This window comes from Culex quinquefasciatus, chromosome 3 (assembly GCF_015732765.1).
Source record: "Culex quinquefasciatus strain JHB chromosome 3, VPISU_Cqui_1.0_pri_paternal, whole genome shotgun sequence".
Taxonomy (NCBI): Eukaryota; Metazoa; Arthropoda; class Insecta; order Diptera; family Culicidae; genus Culex; species Culex quinquefasciatus.
This window is the reverse complement of record NC_051863.1, coordinates 115,231,186-115,248,385: the sequence shown is the minus strand read 5'-3', so window position 1 is coordinate 115,248,385 and position 17,200 is coordinate 115,231,186. Positions and strand designations below refer to the sequence as shown.

At 35.2% G+C, this 17,200-nt stretch overlaps 1 protein-coding gene across 6 annotated transcripts in view; it reads right to left on the bottom strand.

Annotated features, from left to right (window-relative positions):
- LOC6031304 overlaps nucleotides 1–17,200 on the bottom strand; it is an 84,945-nt gene that overhangs the window by 48,705 nt on the left and 19,040 nt on the right. For all 6 annotated transcript variants that reach the window (XM_038264147.1, XM_038264142.1, XM_038264148.1 and 3 more), the window contains 2 exons: nucleotides 9,972–10,361; nucleotides 1,336–1,473 (listed from right to left, as the gene is read on the bottom strand). In XM_038264147.1, the coding sequence (XP_038120075.1) occupies nucleotides 1,336–1,473; nucleotides 9,972–10,176 (343 nt within the window). In that variant the 5' untranslated portion in view covers nucleotides 10,177–10,361. The remainder of the gene's footprint in view (nucleotides 1–1,335; nucleotides 1,474–9,971; nucleotides 10,362–17,200) is intronic.

The following is a 17,200-nucleotide window of genomic DNA, read 5'->3' as shown; positions in this document are numbered from 1 at the left end:
TCGGATTCAGCTAATTTTCAGCAACTTTTACCCGACTCTGCAGCCCTGACTAGTACAGAGGAGTTATGGCAACTGCAGGTTACTGCAGGTTTATTTGCAAATTGCAAATAATCCAAAACAATAACTTTTTTTGTTATGGAGGCATACCAGTTCAAAAACAATTTTTGTTATTATCCTGCTCCACCTCTCCGCACAAAATAACAAATCTTGTTATTCGTTCATGATTCCTTCTGTGTTATTCACAGCTAAAAAAGTAGTAATCCAGCTGCGTGTAAAAGGCCTGGGTGTAAAATAAACTTTGCATTATTTTATGAAATTCTGTGTAATATTACACCCTGAAATATGTAGCCCATCAGTATGGGAAACCTACTTAACCGAAATGTCAAGCTCATATATGCGTTTATCCTTACAGCTTTTCATCTGTCTGATGGCCGAGTGGGCTAAGGCGCCAGTCCTTACTGTTGGTGCTGGGTTTGAATCCCGTCGGTTACAACTTTTTTTTTGTGTTTGCAAAAATTGTACATGCAGTGTGTAATATTATGTGTTTATTTTGACGAAGGTGATGTGCACGCTTTTGCATGCGATTTTGTCATCGGATTTTTTGCTGTGTTGGTTTGTTATTGCAATAACAACATAATAACAGTTTAAGTTATTCTTTGAACAAATCTTTGTTATTGATTTTTGTTATTTTAACAACTAATCCGATCATCCAAATAACATATTTCGATCTTCTCACAATATCAAAAACTGACCTTCCCAAGTTATTCCCGTCTGCTCGGGTATCAATAAAATTACAATTTGAAAAAAAATATGAAACCGGAATCATACTTGTCAAAAAAGGTGAAGGTGATTACGTTACGCACAATGTCACTACAAAGAACTTTGAACAAAAAAAAACCTCTACAAAAGATGGTTTAAATAGGAACATTTCATTTGAAATACATCTTTAGATTAAATTGCATTCATCATCCCAAGCTTCAAGGTGGTTGCCAGCTGCCACTTCCGAAGCCACTTGACTGCTCATATATATATTGTACAGAGTTTTGCTGGTTTATTTATCAGTTTATTAAATGTAAACTTGCATTTTCTTCTTTATTTCCATGCTACTGTACCGAAGGAAGAACGCACCGAGAATATCCCAGAAGGGACCAACCCTAGAACGGGACCCGATTTTCACGGTGCAGCAAGTGCAGAGGGCACCGGGATCTTTTGCACTCTAAAGATGGCTAACATGTTATGAATACAAATTAGGGGGGAATAATCCTCGGATAATATCACAAAGAAGAAGAAACTGTTTAAGCTTCAAACATCTTCAAAAAGTTCTGCAAAACTCACCGCCAACGCCCATGATGATGGGTCCGACGTAGGACAGGTTGTTCAGGTGCAGTCCACGGTGCTCGTTCTTGACGCGAACCGTCGTGGTGCTGTTGCTCTTAACGTCCGACAGCGATGGGAAGTTGTTGGCGTAGTATCCTGTGAGGGGAAAGCATCGAAACGAAACGAGAAGAAAAATCACGTGAATCATCAAAATTACTGTTATTACTGGACCGGTTCACTACAGTATCTTGCTAGCTTTTCAGAAATGATGGAAGTGCGGTACTTAAGGGCTAAGAGAACCAGCTGGGAGTTTTTTCAGTAAAATTGAAATATCTCGAAAACGATACATTTTCTCAACAAACCGACCCGACATTTTGTAGCCAACATTCTTACGCACCTACTGGTTAAATATGAGCTTGATTGGTTAAGTCTAGCCTGAGTGGTTATCTTTTTAGTAAAAGGTACTAAAACACCTTGAAAATTGCCTCATTTTCCTCCCAACTTTTATAAAAAATGCAAGAGTTTTTGAAAAATCCAAGCTCGACAGTTTGTAGTCGAGACAATTACCTGCAATTTGATATATATAAAGCCATACTTTAGTTGTAAAATAATTGAGTGGTTATCTTTTTCCCAAAAAAAATCGAAAACATAAACAAATTCGCGCAGAATTCTACTCTCTCATTTTGTCTCGAGCTCGCGTGCTGACAGTTCGTTTGCAGTGGTGCCAGAATATTTTCTTTATATTTTTCAAAGACTTTTTAAAACTTTATAATTTTTTTATGAATTTAGAAATATCAGGTAGGTTTTTTTTCTGAGGTTACAGTGAGTTGGTGGTATATATACGGTCTGTTGAATAGCTCTAGGACATCTACCAACTCTACGGAGTTCAGATATGAAGGTCAACCTGATCAATGGCTGCTTATATCAATGACTATGAAGTTAGAATAACTTCGGATAGCTTCAGTGAGCTACACTGGGTAGATTTATGGTCTATTGAGAAGTTCTAGGACATCTACCAACTCTACGGAGTTCAGATATGAAGGTCAACCTGATCAATGGCTGCTTATATCAATGACTATGAAGTTGGATCATCTTCAGGTAGCTTCAGTGAGTTACAGTGGGTAGATCCATGGTCTGTTGAATAGCTCTAGGACATCTTCCAACTCTACGGAGTTCAGATATGAAGGTCAACCTGATCAATGGCTGCTTATATCAATAACTATGAAGTTGGAACATCTTCAGGTAGCTTCAGTGAGCTACACTAGGTAGATTTATGGTCTATTGAGAAGTTCTAGGACATCTACCAACTCTACGGAGTTCAGATATGAAGGTCAACCTGATCAATGGCTGCTTATATCAATAACTATGAAGTTGGATCATCTTCAGGTAGCTTCAGTGAGCTACACTAGGTAGATTTATGGTCTATTGAGAAGTTCTAGGACATCTACCAACTCTACGGAGTTCAGATATGAAGGTCAACCTGATCAATGGCTGCTTATATCAATAACTATGAAGTTGGAACATCTTCAGGTAGCTTCAGTGAGTTACAGTGGGTAGATCCATGGTCTGTTGAATAGCTCTAGGACATCTACCAACTCTACGAAGTTCAGATATGAAGGTCAACCTGATCAATGGCTGCTTATATCAATAACTATGAAGTTGGAACATCTTCAGGTAGCTTCAGTGAGTTACAGTGGGTAGATCCATGGTCTGTTGAATAGCTCTAGGACATCTACCAACTCTACGGAGTTCAGATATGAAGGTCAACCTGATCAATGGCTGCTTATATCAATGACTATGAAGTTGGAACATCTTCAGGTAGCTTCAGTGAGTTACAGTGGGTAGATCCATGGTCTGTTGAATAGCTCTAGGACATCTTCCAACTCTACGGAGTTCAGATATGAAGGTCAACCTGATCAATGGCTGCTTATATCAATAACTATGAAGTTGGAACATCTTCAGGTAGCTTCAGTGAGTTACAGTGGGTAGATCAATGGTCTGTTGAATAGCTCTAGGGCATCTTCCAACTCTACGGAGTTCAGATATGAAGGTCAACCTTATCAATGGCTGCTTATATCAATAACTATGAAGTTGGATCATCTTCAGGTAGCTTTAGTGAGTTACAGTGGGTAGATCCATGGTCTGTTGAATAGATCTAGGACATCTACCAACTCTACGGAGTTCAGATATGAAGGTCAACCTGATCAATGGCTGCTTATATCAATAACTATGAAGTTGGAACATCTTCAGGTAGCTTCAGTGAGTTACAGTGGGTAGATCCATGGTCTGTTGAATAGCTCTAGGACATCTACCAACTCTACGGAGTTCAGATATGAAGGTCAACCTGATCAATGGCTGCTTATATCAATAACTATGAAGTTGGAACATCTTCAGGTAGCTTCAGTGAGTTACAGTGGGTAGATGAAGGCCAACCTGATCAAAACGAAGTTGACTTTATAGCTGTCGGCCACCATTGCTAGTACCAACCACTAGTGTCTTCCTTTTTATCTACAAGGACTTCGCCGCCCTGGGCTCCTAAGTGTATGAAAGTATGGCACGGAGCGATGGCGCCGAATACCCATATTTACACAAAGAATTTTAGAGCGCCCGCCGTGGGATTCGAACCGGCGATCTCTTGATTGTGAGTCCAGTGCGCGGTCCGATTGATCCACACGGGCGGAACTGCTGGCTGGCTGCTTATATCAATAACTATGAAGTTGGAACACCTTCAGGTAGCTTCAGTGACCTACACTGGGTAGATTTATGGTCTATTGCGAAGTTCTAGGACATCTACCAACTCTCTGTTGAGAAGTTCTAGAACAACTGCTAACTTTTCGGAATTCAGAGATGAAGATCAACCAGATCAATGACTTCCTTTATCAAGGAGTATGAAGGTGGAATGTTTCAGGTAGCTTTAGTAAGTTTTATTGGGAAGATCTGTATTCTATTGAGAAGGTTTAGGTCATAGTTCTGAAAAAGTATCGAAAATTTGCGGCTCACTGCAATGAAAAATAAATAAACCTTGAACCGTAGTAAAATGTTTTACACTCGTAAATGTTGTATTGTTATGTTGTACAATAATTTTGATTATGTATAAGAGCAATTCTTTACAAAATCGACTGATATTATAAAGTTGTGATTTTCATTTTTTTTTGTATTTACTGAACATTGCGAAAATTTGACCAAAAAGGCATTTTGTATCTTATTAAGCCGTTGCAAATATTTTTTGAAGTTTTTGTCCCTCGACTCTGGCCAAAGTCGGTACAAACAAATAAAAAAAATTGAAAAAAAAAATAAATTGCAAGCCATGGTTATAACATTTGAATGAAGAATGTGTTTTAAAATGCATTTTACGCCTGCCCATATGTTTTGCAATCCTTAGTTTTCAAAATATCATAGTATTAGCGATTTTTTTTGTTGAATGTTTTGTTTTGCAAAAAATAATTATTTTATGTAAGTTTAGTATTTATTTTTGGGTTTTACAATTTTACTATACTCTCTTTTCATAACTTACAACTTTGCTCGAGACTTTGTATCATTTAAATAATTCCTACCGAGATAGGCAGAAAATGACCAGGAAATTTAAAATTACCTCAAATAAACCAACAAACAACGACATCCTTTCCAAGATACGGATTTTCAAATATATACATTCCATTTTGAACGGACAATTCATGCAAAATGATTTCGATTTTGAGAAATTCTCTACCAAAACCAGAAATGGATTTTATTTTAATTTTTTGATTTGGCCAAAACTTTGTGGGGACTTTCCCTGTGACCAAAGATGCTATTTTGTGTCATTGGTTCACCCATACAAGTCTCCATAAAATTTTGGCAGCGTCCATACAGAAACGGTACGTAAATTCAAAAATCTGTAACTTTTGAGTGAATTTTCAGATCGATTTTGTGTCTTCGTCAAAGTTGTAGTTGTTGTTGAGGACTATTGAAGAAAAAATAGTTACAAGGAAAATAAAAATTGGCAGTAAAAAACTCAATTTCCCAAATTATATATTTTTTGATTTTAGAGAATTTTGATATATTTTAGGGGATAAAAACCGCAACTTCATGGTCACATGAAAAAAATTAGAAAAATCGAAATTCTTGAATTTTTGATCAATTGCAAAAAAATATTTTAAATTTTTTGAATCAACACTAAAGTTTTAAAAGAGCCAGCCAATGTTTTTGAATAGATCGGAAAATGTCACGAATGTTTCATGTTTTAACATTGAAAATCGGAAAATTGGTTGCTGAGATATCGACATTCGAAAATGATGGGTTGTTTGGTTAGCGGCTTCGGCTGCCGATCCCTAAGTTGCTATGGGGTGCGGGTTCGATTCCCGCCTTATCCTTCTGGTCTTCTATCGGATGGGGAAGTAAAACGTCGGTCCATTTGCGTAAAAGAGGTTTTGGGTGACTCACCACACATAACCTTCGGACGCCTAGAAATGAGTAGAAACTTGCAACAGAGCCCACAAAAGACCCGGGGGTCGTTAAAGTGGATTGCTTTGCTTTTTACTCATGATCACTGTTTTTAAAAATCGAGAAACTTCAAATATTTCGCTAAAATCAAACTTTCGGTGGCTATATTGAAAACGGAGCCCTTTATAAAAAAATTGTGATGTACTTTTTGATTGCGAATTCAATTTTACATAATGAATTAGGTCATTTTTTTTGTATAAAATTCGATTTTTTCTAAAAATCACTATTTTCCAAAAGTGTATAACTCGGCGGCAATTTTTTTAACCATACTTCTCTATGACTCAAAAGTTGCAGTTTTTGTCTCCTAAAACATATCAATTCTCGAAAATCTAAAAATAAATTTTTTGGGACATTTAATTTTTGTGAAAAAAAATCGGTGATTTTTTCCGTGTATCAATTTTTTTCTCAATAATCATCAACAATACCTACAACTTTGCCGAAGATCAGAAAATTCACTCAAAAGTTACAGATTTTTAAATATTAGTACAGACAGCAGCCAAAATTGTATGGGGTCTTGCATGGGAGAACCAATGACACAAAATAGCATCTTTGGTCATAGCGAAGGTCTCCACAAAGTTTGAGCCAAATAAAAAAATACAAAAAAGGTCGAAATTGGCTGATTTCGTAGAAAATAACTCTTTTTGGGATAAGGAAGCCAACTATAAATTTTCAGCCATTATTTAGATTTGCCCGATATTTCACTGATATTATCGAGAAATTTGAAAAAAAATCAAATATTTCTTAATATGGTGTTCGAAATATATCTTTGATCTCTAATATAGCCCACAATAATAAATAGTTGAAAAATATGTTTATACCTCAGTGAGTTAAACTTTATAGAAAAGAATAAAAAAATCTTTACTTGGGAAATACGTTGCAAACATTTAAAAAATATATTCCAACCAAAAATTGTGGAGTTAATTACGATAAAAATCGAGATCTTGAACAATGTTTGGTCTTTTACTGTATTTTCGTATTTTGGAACAATTTATAGTACTTCAATATCGCGATAAAAATTGAGTTCTAGAACAATGTTTTGTAATAAGTTATAGTACTCGAATACAAAACTCACAGTTTTTTTCAGGAATATTTATCTAATACTTGCTGACACATTTTGCAACTAAAAACTGTGGGGTTCGTCACCATAAAAGATGAATTCTAGAAAATGTTTGATTTTTGTTGTATTTTATGTATTTTTGTAATATTTTTTATTATTTGATTATTTTAAAAATGCGTTTCCAACACTTGTTGAAACATTTTGCAATCAAAAACATTGGCGGTCATTGCTTTAAAAATCAGGTTCTCGAACAATGTACATATTTTGTATTACTTGAATACAACACTTTTCAGAATATTTTAGAAATATGTTGCAAACATTTGAAAAATAAGCTACAATAAAAAATGTGGAGATCATCATATTGTAGGGTTGTTTAGAATTGTCGAATTGTAGAATGATATTTGATTGTTTTCTGTATTTACGCATATTTTTAATAATTTGTAGTACTTGAATACAAAACTCTTCACATAATTTCAGAAATATATTTCCAATACTTGATGAAACATTTTGCAATTGATTTTTTGGGGGTCGTCACGATAAAAGTCGAATTGTTGCACAATGTTTGAATTTTGTTATATTTTTGTAATTTTTTGTAATATTTTGTAGTACTTGATATCAAAACTCTTCAGATTTTTTTAAATATGATGCCCAAATTTGAAGAAACATGTTTCAATTAAAGATCATTGCGATAAAATGTTAGTACTAGAACAATTTCGGATTTTTATGTATTTTACGTATTTTTGCTATAATTTAAATTATTTCAGTACAAAACTCTTCAGATTGTTTTAAAAATATGTTTCCAACACTAGATGAAACATTTTGCAACCAAAAACTGTTGGGCTCATAAAGATAAATTCGAGTTCGAGATCAATTTTTGATTTTTAACTCTATTCTGCGTTTTTTTTTTGTAATATTTTGTTGAACTTGATTACAACACTCTTCAATTTATTTTAGGAATTTGTTTCTGACACTTGAGGAAACATTTTGAATCCAAAAACTTTTGGAGTCATTGCCATACAAATCAGGTTTTCGAACAATGTACGATTTTTACTGTATTTACGTATTTTTGTAATATTTTGTAGTACTTGATTACAAAACTATTCAGATTATTTTAGAAATATGTTGCAAACATTTGAAGAAACATGCTCAAATAAAAATGTGGAAATCATCGCGATAAAAATTGAGTTCAAGAACACTGTTTTGTAATAATTTATAGCACTTGAATAAAAACTCATCAGTTTTTTTAGAAACATGTATCTAATACTTGGTGAAACATTTTGCAACTAAAAGCTATGGGGTCGTCACGTTAAAAGTCGAATTCTAGAACAATGTTTAATTTTTATTATATTTTACGTATTTTTGTAATATTTTGTAGTATTTGAATACAAAACAGTTTGCTTTTGAAATATGTTTCCAACACTTGATGAAACATTAGGCAACCAAAAACTTTGGGGGTCATTGCTATAAAAATCAATCACACATACAGTACGTACTTTAGGATTTTCACTGTTTTTACGTATTTTTGTAAAATTTCGCCGAGACCGTGGTGTAGGGATAAGCGTGGTTGCCTCTCACCCAGTCGGCCTTGGTTCGATCCCAGATGACATCTCGGTCACGCCTTCCGTTGGACGGGGAAGTAAATGTTGGCCCCGGTCTAACTTGGAGGTAAGGTCGTTAGCTCAGTCCAGGTGTAGAATTCGTCTCCGTGGGTCCCGTCTCGATGGAGTCGCTGGTAGGCTGTTGAACTCATAATACAAAGGTTGTAAGTTCGAATTCCGGGGTAGGTGGAAGCTAAGGTGTAAAAAGCGGTTTGCAATTGCCTCAACAACCAAGCCTTTTGACACCTAGTTTCGAGTAGGAATCTCGCAATCGAGAACGTCAAGACAATGTGAGGAGCGAACAATTTATTTATTTTTGTAAAATTTTGTAGTGCTTGAATACAAAACTCTTCACATTATTTTACAAATATGTTTCTAACACTTGAGAAAATATTTTTCATACAAAAACATTGAGGGTCATCACTATAAAAATCAGGTTCTCGAACAATGTACATTTTTAACTGTATTTACGTATTTTTGTAAAATGTTGTAGTACTTGAATACAAAATTCTTCAGATTATTTCAGAAATATGTATCTAATACTTGAGGAAACATATTGCCACTAGAAACTGTTGGGGCCGTCACGATAAGAGTTGAATTCTAGAACAATGTTTGAATTTTACTGTATTTTACGTATTTTGTAATATTTTGTAGTATTTGAATACAAAACTCTTCAGATTGCTTTTGAAATATGTTTCCAACGCTTGATGGAACATAATGCAAACAAAAACATTGGGAATCATTGCTATAAAAATCAGGTTCTTGAACAATGTACGTTTTTTACTGTATTTACGTATTTTTGTAAAATGTTGTAGTACTTGAATACAAAACTCTTCAGATTATTTCAGAAATATGTATCTAACACTTGAGGAATCATTTTGCCATTAGAAACTGTGGGGGCCGTCACGATAACAGTTGAATTCTAGAACAATGTTTGAATTTTACTGTATTTTACGTATTTTGTAATATTTTGTAGTATTTGAATACAAAACTCTTCAGATTGCTTTTGAAATATGTTTCCAACGCTTGATGAAACATTATGCAAACAAAAACTTTGGGGTCATTGCTATTAAAATCAAGTTCTCGAACAATGCACGATTTTTGAAGTATTTAAATATTTTTGTAATAATTTATAGTACTGGAATACAAAAATCTTCACAATGTTCTTGAAATAATAATTGAAGATTTTACATCCGAAGTAATATGGAATCAACGGCATAATTATTGGTATCACGTTCATGCGGCACAAAAATATGCCTAACGCCATGCTGGCAGCACGGTGCAGACGGCGAGAGAGAATAGAGAGAGAGAGCAGCGCGCGGGGAGAGCGATATGTAGCAAGCACAAAACGACAAAAATCGGAGCTCGGTCTTTCACTTAGCCCTTAAGCTACCATTAGTGTGGATATTTGTTGGTTAGGTGAAGTGGACTTTGGACTTTTTGACGAGAGTTTGTGCTTATAAACGTAAACGTCCATTTCTATGAATAAATGTATCTAAGAAAGAATAAAGCACACTCACCAACGGTGGCCATTCCGCCACCGACCATCATCAGCACGATGCCGAGGACGAGGGCCCGGCAGGCGTGCCACAGGCACCGGGATGTCATCTTGCCGCGCACAACCTGCACGTTCCAGGTCGCACCGGAAGCCGGATGGGCACGCCGCAGCGGCCCCAGGGACGTTTTTCGACGGCTCTGCCATTGCGACCCGCCGCGGACATGCATAGCCCACCTGGCACCACCTCGACCACCCCTGCCAGCTAGTTTTTCTTCCGATGCAACAACTGGCGCTTCTGTCACGAGGCCGGGAACGAGGTGTCATGCGGAAGGACTCTAGAGGACGGACACCCGCCGGCACCGGAAACCCCAGCCGGCACGGGTAACACACTGCCGTGCCAGAAGGATGGTATCTGGGAAAAAGGGAGAGAAAAACGCAGTCAGTTGTGAATTCAGCTGTTGCATTTTCAATCGAGGATGGAAAAACAGAGAAAAACCGATCGGCAATTTCGCAATAAACCGGCCTGTTGAACGGAACAGGTTCAGTCAATTGGATTTCATATTGAACGTGTTTTTAGTGCTTTCTCAGCGATGCGGAACAATGAGCAATGATGGAACTTGCAGTTTTTATGAAGCATGAGAGTTTTTATAGGTCTTAAACTATATATGGAATTTCACATTTCAAAATTGCACAAAAATGTTATAAAAAATAGTGTATCCCTTTCACTCAAATAACAGTTTACAGAAGGTGTGAAAATTACCATTCCGTTGCGAAATTACTTACTTTTTCTGTCTTTCTAGAATTACGAAACGGGCTACGTTTAATCCTAAAAAGTACTGAAATAGTAGTTTATGCAACAAGGTGCAAAAAGTACGACATGAGTCGTAAATTTAACCAAAGAGGTTGACCGAGTTAGATAAATACGATGGGTACCGGAAAAATTAAGTGTTGCAACGAGTTGCATCATCTTGTTTCAATTTAAAAAACGACAATTGAATGGGATTTCAATCGCCCATATATTTAATCAATTCATCGTTAAAATTAAAACAATATTGAAAAGTAATCATTTTCAGCCCTTTTTTGAAAACTATTACTTTTCGATTTAGTTTTTATGAAGAAAAGTAAGCCATTCGAGTTGCAACATAGTAGTTTATGCAACAAGTTCCAAAAAGAGAATATTACTAGATTTACAGGCGTCGACATTTAGGTTTCGTTTTTAGTTTCTTTTCAATTCATGTTTTTTTTTCAATTATTTGCAGCCTGATAAGGTGGTAAGATGGCAATTTGGTGTCAAAGGGACTTTTATGTAATCGGGCATCCAGATTTGATGGATTACTCAAAATTCCGGAAAAAACGTATTTTTCCTCGAAAAACACTAAAAAGTTTTTAAAAACTCTGCCATTTCCGTATCTTTACTGTTAACATTTTTGGAACATATCATTTTTTTTCATTTTGAAATTTCGTGATTTTCTAACTCTGCCGGGTTATTTTTTAGAGTGTTCTCCCTTGATGTTCTACAAAGATGTTTACAAAAAAATGATATATAAACATAAGGGGTTTGCTAATAACCATCTCGAGTTATCACGATTTTACGAAAACAAACTTTCGAAAATAGTAGTTTATGCAACCAGTTGCAAAATGAAGATTTTTTCAGCACGAGTCGTACAATTCAAGTACAATTATCCAACGAGGTTTACCGAGTTGGATAAATATGACGAGTGCTGAAAAAATCGTGTTTTGCAACGAATTGCTTACAACATTTTTTGCAATTCCGAAAACCGCTTAATGAATGGAATTTTATGGCAAACATCCATGTGTTTAGTGAATTCCCCGCTCACAACAAAAAAAAAATATTGAAAAATGGTACTTTTCGATACTAGTGTTGAAAAGTTCAACTTTTCAGCACCCATTTCAGTGCTGAAAAGTTCTGTTATTTTTGGTAGTTCAAAGTAGGCCGTTTCATTTCTCCAGAAGGACAGGAAAAGTTGACAGTTTCACAGCGGGATTGCAAAAACTACTATTTTGGCATCCATTTGAGTGCTTGTATCGAAAATTTTTACTATTTGATACTGTTATTGAGGTTTTGCAGCGCGACTGCGTTTCAAATGTAGGTGGCGCCAAAATGAGGTTACTTGCCTAAAATCGTATGCCTTTCTGCCGATTAAAGAACAAAATCGATTATTTCTTATGATTCCCTGCATCAATCTTCATGAAACTGGTTGCAAAAGACGAGAAAATTTTTTTTGCTTTAAAATAATGAACATCATTTTTTGGGCGCGCAAAAAATTGTGACCTTTTTCTTTAAAAAACAGGTTTTGGAACACGAAAAAATTAGTTTCCCCGTATATATCAATGAAATAAACAGATATATAATTGATAACAGATGTGTTAACGTATATTCAACAATTTTTATTGATTTTTGACAGACTTTCTTGCCAAATAGCCCAAATTACTATCCTTTTCTAAATTTACAGTTTTCTCATAGAAAAATCAAACAAATATTGGAAAGTTGTACACCAAATTGTTGGAAATAATTTTTCTCATCCGAATCCGGCATAAGTTTTATAAAAATTTTGATTATGATGGAAAAAACACATTTTTTCAAAAAAAACATAGGTTTACGCTATTTGTTCATAGGTGGCGACATGTGTATTTTAGCTTTGCTGCAAATCCTCTATGGAAGTTGAAACTTATCAGGTCGGCAAATAACATTCAAACGAAGAAAAAAATGTTTCAATGAAAAAATTAAGACACATTTTCCGGAATTGCAAAAATGATTGAAACCCAACTTGATTTTCCCAGAATCATCGTAAGGCTTCATCCATAAATTACGTCACGCTAAAATCAGCCAAAATTTGTATTGAAGATAGTAGTGTCCATTAGAGTCGTCCAAATCCGGGCTTTCTCGGGGCTACCCGCTGAAATCATAGGTTGACCCATCATTAGACTAAATTTCAAATTTGAGCTCGCTCTGACCACGGGAACCCCTTCCTCTAATCGCTTGAAGTTTGTATGGGAAAAATCGTCAAAATGTATGGAGATAAGCAACCATTTCAGTTGTTTACCTGTGGAAGGCGCCAAATTCGTCCAATCTTTTCTTTCTCAATTCTCAGATGTAGAACCTTCATAAAATGTTGAACATTTTTTCCGAAGACACCATATTTTTAGGTTTTTTTTGCCGAAAAATAGCCCCTTAGAGCCATCTCCGCAAAAACGATCCTTTTCAGAAGCTAATAACTTTTCGAAAAAAAAAATCCAAAAAATATGGTGTCCTCGGAAAAGAGTTCAAAATTAATGAAGGTTCTACATCTGAGAATTGATATGACTATTGCGCCTTCTACAGGTGAAACCCTGAAACAGTTGCCTTCTCCATACAATATGACGATTTTTCCCATACAAACTTTAAGCGATTAGAGGGAGGGGTTAACGTGGTCAGAATGAGCTCAAATTTGGAAATTTAGCCTAGTGATGGGTCAATCAATCTCAATACCCTGATTAGAGGGTGACGAGCGGGAATTCCCGGGAAATCGACCATTTTTGGACCTCTCGATTCCCGGGAAATTTGGTCGAGAGTCCCGGGAAATTTTATACTTATAATAATCGAAGCAAAATGTTAGAGTTGAATTTTGCGGTTCTGTTTGATTTGTGGGCCTTATCGACAGTTCAGATATTTTGTGGTTTTGAGTGAGGCATTTTTTTATTCAGAGTTGGGTGATTTAGACGAAGTGCTGTTTAAAGTATAAGAACCAGTTTGTGAAAGGTAGACCACGCACCTTGAAGCTTTCTTTTGTTTGTGTCGATGTTTTTAAGGCACAGTGGAAATTTTTAATGCAGTTGGAGATTTAAAAAGCGTTTTTGTGTTATTGCGTTGTTAGGGTTTTGTATAGGAAGGACGACGGTGTATACGAAACGGAAAAACGTGAGAAATTGTGAATTGTGATCGAAGGTTGTTGCTGTTGTGCTGATTTTCCGGTGACGCAAGGTAGTGCTGCGAATGTCGCTTTATCTCTGAGTCTTTAGAGAGGAACGACTCAAATTGGAAGAGTAGCATTATCAAGGAACTTGGTGAGGACTTTCCAATTACATTTTATTTTATTATATATTATATTTGTATTACGTATTTTATATAACACCATACTTGACACACCCTACACAACACCATTGCAATCATAAATCAGAGCGTTTGGTACGGTATGTCCACGCATCCTTCCTCCCCTGTAGATTCTGTGAAATGTGATCCGTTCTCAGAATCCTCTCTGCAGTAAACACAACGCAGTAGGGATTGCCGCTTTGATTTTTGTAATACATTTTCGGGTGTTCTCGGATGTACTGCATTTATTAATAATGACAAGAAAAGTGCTTGGGGCGTAATCTTATCACAAGACTTTCCTGCATGCTTTCATCGGACTGGCTGCGTTTGTGTTAGATTAGATTAGATTAGATTAGATTAGATTATAATAATCGAAGCAAAATGTTATAAACTAATCATAATTATTTGCTTATATTGGCAATCAGCGGCGAGAAATATTAAACTTACCTAGGACAGAAAGAGGAAAGACAGAATTGAAGATCGCGACAACAGTTTTTTCAAACCTTTTGTCACATGGTGGATAGATCCAGACAGGGCGCTGGCAGTTAAGGGGAAAGGAGGTGAAGAAGCTAAGGGCCATTCATTCTAAGTGTAATATTTGATTGAACTAGCTTTTTAGGGGTCTTCCATTAACCGACACAGTAGGTATCGGAGAATGTCCCACATAGTTGACACACGATAATTTCTTTTCGTGTTTCGTCATCTATGAGACGACTAATCAGAAAAACATTTGATAAATTCGAAATGGTTTAGAACATTGGCTGTTAACATGTCGTACGTTCCAATAACTATAATTGAGAGAAACCCAAAAAATGTGAACCCCAAAATTAACCTAAAGCATACTTAGTAGTTACATCCCAAAAATGAAATATAAAGTTTTTTTTTATTTTTGTTTTCTTATTTGTTACAGGGAAAACTCTTTTCAAAATGTTCAATTTCCATATCCTCTCTCAAGCATAGCAATTTCATTTTTGATGTCAATAAGTCATTTTGTGTTTCACATCAACCTCAATATTAGAATATATTTTGGAAAAAAAAACTCTGGCAATTTGTAAAGATTGCTCAATCTTTGTTAAGGTCCGCCAATTGTGAACATCCGGGTTTTCCTGATAATTGTAAATATTTCTTCAATGAGTATTTTCAGTTGACCTTAAACAAGAAAAAATCAACTTCAAATTGTTGTTTTGAGTTGTTATGTATCTTATTGCGATACTGGGAATTTTATATTCACAATTTTTTACTTCACAAAAATATAATAACAAGTGCATGCAACAACTTTTGAAAAATCACTGTGTGCGAATTAAGACTCGTAAACACTTTAAACTACAATGTTGTGTCCCAAAAAGCTCAAAAAACGATCTTGTATTTGCAGATTAAGAAAAAAAATGTAAAGGTTGAAATAGTTCCTTGAAGTAATGAGGCTACTTAAATAAACGTTTCTTTTAATAAGTATGAATTAATTGTAACTGAATTTATTGAAAAGAAATAAATTTATGACTTTTCCTTTTTAAATAATTGGCACTATTGGCAGTTAAAAAAAACTCCCGGGTCCCGGGAATTCCCGGGAAATTGCCAAATTCAATTCTCGATTCCCGGGAAATTCAAAATCTCGAGAATCGTCACCCTCTAACCCTGACTCAAGGCTTTTTCAAAACACCCAAAAAGCAAAAACTGGAAATTTGTTTATTGGACTTTTAAAAAAAAACCTCCAGATACATTCTTAAGTTATCTAAAAATTGAAAACAATCTTGGAACATGTATATTTGTGTGTTGTCATTTTATTAATTTTGTATCTGTAAATATGTATTTTTTATCTTTTTGAAGGAGAGGCAATAATGCATATTTTATTGAAATTTTCTGAGATAAGATATATATTTCAAAATTAATATTTTTAATTTAGACTAACTCATGATTAAAATCGAGTTTAAAGGATCTGTAAAGGACGAAAGGTGAGGCATTGAAATTAAACAAAATGCGACACATGCGACAAATTCGCATGATCACAACGAAATCTTGAATCGTTGCACAATTTAACAGGTATCACAACCCTTATGAAAAAAAAATTGTGCAATTGTTAGTGTAGAAAATGTAGATAGATAAAATGATTCTATCTCATCTAATGAAAATATACTAAAATGGACTTACAAATCTCTACTCTTGTCGTTATCCGTATATTTCATTTATTTTTTGAGTCAGTGATATTTCCTTGTATTTGCCTTCCTCACCTCACTGAGGCAAGGCTATAAAATCACTCAAAAATTGAACTTTTTAAATAAGCCTTCTAGATATACCTTTACGTATACATATCGGCTCAGAATCAAATTCTGAGCAAATGTCTGTGCGTGTGGATGGACGTAGAATTTTTTTTCTCACTCACTTTTCTCGGAACTGGCCCGACCGATTTTCTCCGGATCTATGTTTTTAGATTCGCCTTCAGGTCCTTTAAGTCTTTTTTTAATTTCATCCGGTTTGGTGCAGTACTTCAAAAGTTATGTTAGAAAACCTGTTTTGGTTGATACTAAAAAGGGTCATTATTTACATAATTTGAAAGCTCCGGCGGATAGCTGTCGGAACTTTCCACTCAGTGCAAGTCGTGCACGCATACAAACACTGCAGTGCTTTCAAATGAATAATAAAAATTAATCATAGATGGCAGCACTCAGATGTATAGTGTCTTTACTAAGTAAGCGTTAGCCAAAGCTTTCAGGAGGAAGGCAGCAACCACCTTCTGGTGGATTAAGTAACGTTTTTTTATTCAAAATGATATAGGGTATTTTAACCATTAGTGGACCCCCTAGTAGAGCCGAAGCACATTTTTTACAAATTTTCAATATTTTAAGCACTTTTTCATAACCTTTTGTACAAAACAATTAAATCTGAAGTCTTTTGAACAATTTTGACTATTTGTTTCATCAGTTACTTGTTTTTGAGCAGAAAAATAGTCATCTGAAAAAAAAAATTTTTTTGCCTGTTATGGACCCCCTTTTCCTATAGTGGACCCGGGTCCATAATCCGATTGTGGACCCGGGTCCACTATAGGCAAACTGTTATTTTTATATCAAATATAACCGATATTTGATGTTTTGATGCATGGTGTAGGTCTAATGATAGATATACTGAATAAAAGATGGATTTTGCTCACTTTTCATCATAAACAAAAA